This window comes from Diadema setosum, chromosome 4 (assembly GCF_964275005.1).
Source record: "Diadema setosum chromosome 4, eeDiaSeto1, whole genome shotgun sequence".
NCBI classification, from domain to species: Eukaryota; Metazoa; Echinodermata; class Echinoidea; order Diadematoida; family Diadematidae; genus Diadema; species Diadema setosum.
Window position 1 is genome coordinate 5,801,755 of NC_092688.1, and position 9,560 is coordinate 5,811,314.

The window sequence follows — 9,560 nt, forward strand, 5'->3', positions numbered from 1 at the left end:
GTAATTAGCATCTGAGAAAGAAAGATAGAGCGTGACCTGAACTTTATGTCCACAAAAACTGATACAGAAAGGACCTTTAGTTATGAAGTTATGATCGATAATGTAACATGGTCCGAAAATCACAAAATGGCGCCTAGATGACGTCATAGATACGTTACTGTCATGAAAACCTTATTGTGGCTAGATATTGTCATGAGACATGTTGACTGAAAATGTCATGTTACTCCGTAATGTCATTCTTGAGATATTGACGACACAAAATAGGCCAGAAAGAAAGAAGAACGAGACATGAAAACTCGTCACAATGAGGACGAGTTAGGTGATACGCTTGTGGTCATCAGATGACGGTCATCTGTGATCGACAAAGAAAAGAATGTGATATAGGCATCTTGAAGTTATATTGAGCGTGCATGCGAAACCGTTTCTGTAACTACTCGGCCACGGGTCATCCACGGAAATGGTAAGACAAAAAAAAAAAAAAAAAACAATGTATAGATATAACAGGGGGAAAGTCAATGCCCACTCAACTAACGTGGCCTGGTGAACATCTATTGCATTGCTAGACGGAGAAGCGGCCCTGTAACGACTGAGGTCACTATGCCATTTCTGGCAACTTGGGAAAAATACGTCCGGCAGACATAAAACCTATAATCGACTGGTTTTGATACCTTGCCTTTAATCACAATTTTCAGTGTAATGACGTCATCAAATTACAAAACAATGACATCGTCTTGAAAGACAATTGTTCAAAGTACAACACCTCAGTCGTCGTCATTACATACTATGATCGGTTTGACAAAGTCAACCTGCAAAATGTTGCTGCAGTCGAAGCAATGTGGTCTCCAACACACAAAAAAGAGGGATATGGCGTGTGTGTGTGTCTCTGTGTGTGTATAGGTGCGTTTATATACGAACGTGATTTCTACATGGACGAATATGTAATACAAAATTGAAGAAAAAAAGTAAAATAAAAAAAAAATGTTTCGTGATCTTGTGGGGTTCGAACCCGCAATCTCACGTCTCTGAGACGGCGCCTTTAACCACTCGGCCATACGTCTCGACGAGAAAATATGGGGAACGTAAACTTATGTATGTGAAAGATACATGGGGAATCGTTTTGTCCACATTCCATTTTCATTTTCAGTTTTAAACTGCAAAATTGTCAATCTGATGAGGAGATTTCAAAGAATAAAATGCATGATTACTGCAGCTTATTGTCTCAGCTACAACATATTAAAGTTTCAGAGGAAATGAAGCAAAATCAGCTGAGATAAAGGTGCTTAAACGTTGTTAAGTCAATTGATGCTTTTTTAAAAAATCACCTCCCATAGACAATACACGTAAACTTGTCCGATTTTGCGTCTTTACCTTTAATCACAATTTAAGGTATGATGACGTCATCAAATATCAAAAGCATGACATGGACTTAAAAGGCAAATGTTCAAAGTACAACATATCTGAATTTTGGATAATATTGAGCTTAAACAACAGAGATACGAGCAAATGAATGTCAGAAACAGTACCTTAAAAAATTAATTCCACTTTTTTGATTTCAGATGACGATATGATGACGTCATATTGTAATTATGGAAATAATGATATTTGAAACGTTATTTTCAATTCATAAGCTTTTGTAATATGCAATAAAAACATAGGGTCACCTGACGTTTTAAAGAGCTATGGCGAAATAAACAAAGACATGTTTTTTCACTATATTTGCACATAGATGCGCACGCGAAATTTCAACTTTGACGCCAGTGCATTGCTTTGTTATTTGTCAAAATCGATCAGAAATCAATGGATATTGTTACTCAAAGTATCAGGAATCCAGATCAGTCAAAAAATGTGCATTTTCATGTTACTGACGCGCTGTGCGCGCGAAAATGCGTGGACGGACGCGCACGCGCAAAATTGTTTGAAACGCTTAAAATTGTCTGAAACTTCGAGATTTCCCATTGGAAAGTTGTTTTGAGCCTTTTAAATGTTTGACGCGCGCTTACGCGTCCTAGATGACGTCCTAGGTAATTAGCATCAGAGAAAGAAAGATAGAGCGTGACCTGAACTTTATGTCCTCAAAAACTGATACAGAAAGGACCTTTAGTTATGAAGTTATGATCGATCATGTAACATGGTCCGAAAATCACAAAATGGCGCCTAGATGACGTCATAGATACGTTACTGTCATGAAAACCTTATTGTGGCTAGATATTGTCATGAGACATGTTGACTGAAAATGTCATGTTACTCCGTAATGTCATTCTTGAGATATTGACGACACAAAATAGGCCAGAAAGAAAGAAGAATAAGAAAAAAGACAGATTTTGACAATCACAATAGGTGATACGCTAAAAGCGTATCACCTAATAAGAAAAAAGACAGATTTTGACAATCACAATAGGTGATACGCTAAAAGCGTATCACCTAATAAAGAGAGATTTTGACAATCACAATAGGTGATACGCTGATAGCGTATCACCTAATTACTCTTTTAAAGTTGAAGCAGGGATCACTGTTCATCCTCATATCTTAGTCCTGTGGGATGTGAATTACCCCCCCCCCCCAAAAAAAAAAAAAAAGATTGTAAATTATAGTCTCACCCATTAAATCATTGAGCAAACTTTCGCATGAATACGAACAGAATAAGATAATCGAATTCAATAACAAAATGAATTGTCCTGTTTGTTTCCCATTCGATCAAATCTAGTAATGTATGTCAAAAGCAAAACAAGCAACTGGAGTATTTCAGTTATAGCCTGCATCCGGCCTGCATGGTAACGTGTACCAGACTATTCTTATAGCTTGTGTTGAGCATAGGTAAATGCAGGAACAAATTGGCTAATGAAACAATAAATTTAAAAAGAAAATGTGCATTTTGGTCATATTCATTTTTATGGCCCTGCCCTGCTAAGTTTTGTCAGTTTCACTTTGTATAACTCCTTGAACCTGATACCAAGTTATTCACTTCCCTTCCTTATCAGATTTAGCTTGAGATCATATCAATTTTTAAGGGGTGCATTTTAGGTTTGCATGAAACAGAGACTTATGGAGTAACGACGGTTTTTTTTTTTCTAATTGCATAGAATTTGAATGTCAGGTATAAGTGGAGCTACAAAATCTTTGTATCTTGTTTGTGACTTCTCCGTGATGGTCAGACTTGTGATACTAAAAGAAGAGTAAATTGTAGTCAGACTTTATACAGCTTTATGCTGTTTGTCTAGAGCTCACTGTACGACGCTCATAATCAAACAAATTGTCTTATGCCAGAATATTCAGTACCTCCACGTTAAATGTTAAAACATTCAAACAATACGTGTACTATTTCATTCGAAGACATGTAAATCAGTATTGGATGATTTTGCACAAGCATACATAAACTCATTAAACGTTTATTGATGTTTTACTAGAAATGATCAGGGACTATCATTGACTATAGACGAACTGAAGGGCAATAGATTTAGCGAGATAAAAAGAACCCATGTATTATCAATACAGTCTATAGCGCGTATCAGGGCAATAAACCCCCTCTCCCCGCCTCGGTTAAATACTGGGTGAGGTAAAATTAGGGTAAAAATTAGGGTTAGGGTTAAGTTTAGGATTAGAGTTTGGGTTAAAGTTAGGATTAAGTTCAGGATTAGGGTCAGGGGAAGGGTACGGGGTAATTTCTCAGGGGGTAATTGCCCTAGACACCTGTAGGGAAATAAACCTTGGAGGATACAGTGTGCACGCGTTCCTTCCCGGAGGAGGGCGCTCTTCAGATCATAGTTCAATCTGGTAAAGGGCGCTCCACGTCTTGTGTCACCGCTGTGAATTACCCCATTTCATTATTCGCATTTATTACTCATCATGGTATAGTAACGTTCATTTCATTTCATTTCTTAATTGTCCAAATTACGTATAAAACATGGCATGGAAAATTAGTTTTGTCACAAATTCATAAACACATATTGACAACAGGGGCCCGTTTCATAAAACTTGTCATCATAGACAACTGGCAAATTTCTATGACAAATTTGCTCTCAGCCAATCAGATGCAAGGATTTCAGTAGCTTGTCACATCTATGACAACGTTTTATGAAACGGGCCCCAGATAAATAACAAATTACATTACATACAAAACATCAAATGAATACTCAAAAAATATAGGGAACTACATCACAACACAGACTAGCGTCATGTGTTGAACGTGCAAAGAGGAGAAAAATGAATATACATTGTATTGTGTACATACACAGAAAACTATGGAAGAGTCAACTGCTGCAAAAGGTATATAACCACACATTCTGAAACACCTTACGTTATACAGACCACCCCCACATCATAATCCATAACTTATAACACATATTGCACCTATTCCTAACACAGCCCCCATACACACAGCTAAAATCTGCTTTCTTTCACTGATGCCCTGACCCGCCTGATGTGCACGATCAAACAACTATTGTAGATTAACATACCAAAAAAAAAAAAAAAAAAAAAATCCATACATACATTTACATCATTATGAATCAAATGTGTCTTTTCCAATATACTGTGAGGAATCATGGGATATTTCCAATACAAATAAAAAAAGAATGTGTTTCTGTTAATACTTCATTTCAGATACCATAAAAACTATTTATTATTTTTAAGCTTAAACACAGAAGCACAAAATAAACTTATCGGGTGAGTTCATAACAAAAAATACGTACAAAACAAAAACTGAAAGACAAAAAAAGAATATATATATCATATATTTCAACAACAAAAAACCAACCAAATTTCATAATCCAGCAATCAAATCGTGGCAAAGTTCGTACCACTTTACACCAAAGGAAAAGTACCAAAGCCAGAATACTTTGATAGACAGACAGATTACGAAATTCATGACTCATGGATGATGAGTATCGGCATTGTCAAGCAATATATAAAATGAGTTTTATAAATGGAAAATTATAAACATATACTACATACAAGTTTTGATGCCCATTCATAGACCTGCGCCGCAGGGGTTGTGTATGCCTATTATTACATTATTCCCCAAACCACGGTGGTACATGCAGCAAATATCAGCTTTTAACTGATTCGAGCTGAAAGGCATTTTCCTCTAAATAATGTACCATTTAGAGCACTAATATCGCAAAATAAATGTTGTAACTGGCTCTGATTTACCTTTGAAATAGTCAATCATCAATGAATTACTTCAACTTGAGTAAGGTCATAACAAGTGTATGAATATTCAGGTGAGTAGGCGCGGCACATGCATGTGCAGTCCGTTAACACACATGTAAACTTGATTCATTACGATATTGTACTCACTTAGAGTATCCCATTAAAGAGTCCATTCTTCTAAAATGCTGCTGCACGACAAAATCGTCTATCACATTTCACATTAGATCGCATCAAATATGTAGAGTCTATCAGGAGTGCAGAAAGCTATCTCACCACTGTTAAACTCTTGTAAATAATACCAACCTCTTTTCTCTGGTTTTTGTATTTTGAAATCAGTGGTGATATTGTGAAGGTACTTGAAATTTCTCGTGTATCGATCGATATTGACAAGACCCTCCTCGCGTTTCACCCAGGCTACAATGACCGAATCATCTCGACAAACAGCTGAGTAACGATAGGCATACACACCCTCTTCCTTCTTCAAGACGTTCTCCTTCTTCCCATTACCATCAAAGCACACGACAGCTGATGCATCGTTCAGTATCAGTTTCCCCATGGTGTGACAGGAGAAGAGTTGCACAGGTGTATATCCACCACACATCATTTCCCTGACTGCCTTACCGCCCTGTGAGATAAAAACATGGATCTTTTTGGGCTTCCTATAACCCACGTAGATATTATCATCTCTATCCACAGTGAGACCACCAAGACCTCCTTCATCATGACTCATCGTCTCGAACGTGACGTCAAGCTTCTCCCATTGTGGAGTGTATAGTGACATCTTGTTGTGCATATCACATACAACACTCCGACCATCAGACAGGAACCTCATTTCTTGAATATTTTCATCCTTCAGTACTGTCTGCTTTAGCTCGCCATCAGAAGAGTAGAGATGGATTCCGCCTAAATGCGAACCCACCGCCATCTCACCGTCCGGTGCATGAGTGATACAGTTCATGCAGTTTTTGACTGGGAGTTCTACGTCCGCTATGACATCCCACGTGTAACCTTCCAGCTCGCCAAGATGAAGTTCATTGACCTTCACGTATCTGCAAAATGAAATCTTCTTAGCTCGTTCTGCAAAACCTCTCGGTGATTGGTCGTCAGGATCAGCTCGTCCCAGAAAGCTTTTCAAGTTCTCGCACAGCGTGTCATGGGCAAACAATGAGTCTTTCTCTAGCGGTACCTTCACACCGTTAGTTACCAGCTCTTCCATTGCGTCCATTTGATAAATTGTGTGGTGACTCTCTTCTTCCATGACTTGTAATTTCTTCTCGAATTTTTCAGACAATCGCTTCACTTCACATTTCAGAGCATCTCTTCTGGCTGACAATAGTTGCATGTATTCATCGTAGGTCTTGTCAATATCATTAGTGAGTTTTCTCATCACGTTTGCTATTTCATCGCGTTGTGTCTCTACGAAATCGATATGATTTTCAATGGTTGTTTTCTTTGATTTTGCCCTTTCTTGTAACTCCTTGATATTTTCCATCAATTTCTCTTCATGGATAGCTGCCTCTTCGATCTGATGTCCTGCTTGTAAATGTCTTAACATCCCGCACTTACAGCAGACGTACTCCCGACATCCGATACAAAAACATTCCTCATCATCGTTAGGATGTTTCTTACACTTCCGCCTCCTCTTAAGCGAAACTTTTCCCGAAAGTATCTCACTCATGGCTACCACTGTGTGAGTGGAGAATGGCGTCCAGCTTGAATGTTTTGAGTCACATGACTTGCACATATATTTGCCACAGTCCTGACAGTAGGACACAGCTGGTGGCTTTTCGTCCATCTCACAAACTGTACATGTTGGATTTTGGGTCTTCACTTCGTCCACGAGAGAACTCAGGGGTACGATTGTTTGTAACTTCCTCACATCTCTACTTGGTAGGGGTGTTCCTTTCCTGCATACAGGACATGATATCGTTTGTTGGTTTGGCTGAGTTTGAAAGATACGTTCCAAACAGTCTTTGCAGAAGGTGTGAGAACATGCCAGTGATTTGGGTTGGTTGAATAGTGTCAGACAGATAGGACACTCCAGATTCTGGCTGCTGATTTGATGAAACGTTGCCATGGTGTCTGTCTGTCTGTCTGTCTGTCCGATAGCAAAAGAATGAAACGCATTGACGAGTATAGGCCTATAATAAGCGGAATCACATTTACAAACGTAAAAAGGGGGAAAGTTCACGGGGCATTTGTTTAAAATATTTGTACTCTGAAATTGGACGAAGTCATGAAGCATAATTAACGGACGTACTGTGTGAATAAAATTCATCATGTTCTAAATTATGCTTTATATCAGGGCCAAATAATCTGATTTATGGTGGTTCATCTGAATGGCAGAGATTATATGAATCAGTTGTCCGGTGAGCCGGTCATAGGATGGTGCAAATTAGCATAAATTAATCCCCTAAAGGAGTACCGGTATTAGTAGAACAACAAAGAGTTACATTTATACGATGCGCTCAGAAATATGAAGTGGTGATTGGAGCATCTGATGGATGAACGAGTCTTTTATTCGTGACCTTAATTGCATATTTAGAGTAGAGCGAATATCCTCAGCGATATTGTAAAATTAAAAAAAAAATGCCATGTTAAAGTGAATAACAATCATTTGTCAATGCAAATGTGAGCGAAATAATAGAGATTACTATTAAGAGACGAATGTCCGTTTTTTGTATGTCATTTAACAACGTGTCCTTCAAGACAAAATGCCCATATCCTTGAGATATAGTATTGACTTTACCTCATTTGCATGTAACGCTGGTCTTGGAAGACAAGCGTGTAAAGTTATTCATTTACCCCATACACTGCAATACGCCAGGGTCAGAGATATAGACATAAAGAAAATATTTCTGTCTGGCATTAAATTACGTTTTACCCACCCTCGATAGGAAAAAAAGAAATTCTTAAGCCGTGTGTCCTGTAAGGAAGGCTCCATAATATTCGATCAACATGTCCTTTCTAGGCTTATGTACCTGAAATAAATCTGGTCCCCTGGGCCAGCAAAATGATCCTGTAGACTGCCATGATTTGTTTCCTATATCCCTCACTAGATATTGTCTGTAAAGAACTCCAGCTTCATTTGAAAATTCAGTGTCATTTGTTAAAACTTTGATGGAATGCTTTCTTGATGAACACCCGGGATAGCATTATTGATTGAACTACACATGTACCTACCTTAATATTGTATGAGGATACGGACATGGCCATAACATTTTACGGATATAAACATCCCGAGGTGTATATTTATCCGTTACTAGCATATGTACACGCTATTTTACTGTGGCCATGTAGTCTGAAAGCATTACCAGCTTTGCTAATCTTCATACAATTTAGGTTGTCATGTTTAACGACTTTGGAGGGACTCAAATGCGTCGAAAGTTATTAGAGGGAAGAACAATTACTAAGAGCCTGCTCTCTCCCTCTCTCTCTCTCTCTCTCTCTCGCGTTTCAGTTGTTCAAGTCATGAAAAGGAAGTGATTTAGCAGGCCACTGATGATACAGTAAAAAGGGAAGTCCTTAAGACGTTTGACTTGTATCAAATTCTACTCATGTCTCCTAATCCCAAAACTATCTCTGCATTAATTAGTGATGGATTCCTCAGGCGTTGATTTATTTCCGAATTAATGTTTTTAATCAAACAACATGACAGCAAGAGATGACTAAAGCAGAGGGGTGAAGATATGCTCTGATTTTTATTACCGGTACTTAATTTTTAGCTGTATAAAACTTTATTTGTAAAGAGTGCTTAACATATAACACTGTCAGAATTTTCGAGCCTGAGTATTTGTTTGAAGTTTTATCGTGATACTGTCGGCAATCAGGGATAGCCTGCATGGTGGTATGGAGCATAGCTGCCTGGAAAGCAGTAGATGATAGGTTCGATTCACTTGTTCCTTACACGACATGACCATCGTTTGTTAAAGGGTGTGTACAGTTCTGGTCGAGGTGAGGATTTAGCTTTTAACGTTTTGCGAGATATTCAGAAACCACTCTATGAGATGTCAAAGAGCATGCAGTTCTAAGGGGTATCAAAAGTTTATTCGATGAAAATCGGTTTTGAAATGGCTGAGATATCCAAAAACAAGGTGAAACAAAGAGACCCTAATAAAGTTGTGGCATGTCGCCTTTTATTATTAGCACTTTTTTGGATATCTCAGCCATTTGAAAACCAATTTTCATCAAATAAACGTTGAATCCTTCTTAAAATTACATGCTCTTTTATATTTCATAAGAGGCTTTTCATTATCTCACTTAGGAATGTTCAAAACATGAATCCCCATCTCAACCAGTACTGTACAGTCCCTTTAAGATGTAGATCAGAAGAATAGCGATGTCCTCTCACAAATATATTTGTACAGAGGGACACAACTGATGAAAGCAATAGCACATCATTAGGCCTATTA

The 9,560-nt window shown here is 38.1% G+C and overlaps 1 protein-coding gene across 1 annotated transcript; it reads right to left on the reverse strand.

The window, feature by feature from the left end:
* Positions 1-5,368: 5,368 nt before the first annotated feature.
* LOC140226794 (uncharacterized) lies at positions 5,369-7,225 on the reverse strand. Its single transcript, XM_072307219.1, has one exon. The coding sequence runs from the start codon at positions 7,223-7,225 to the stop codon at positions 5,369-5,371; it is 1,857 nt and encodes a 618-aa protein (XP_072163320.1).
* Positions 7,226-9,560: the final 2,335 nt, after the last annotated feature.

Coding starts and splice junctions, on each gene's coding strand:
- LOC140226794 (XM_072307219.1), bottom strand. CDS start 7,225: ATGGCAACGTTTCATCAAATCAGCAGCCAGAATCTGGAGTGTCCTATC.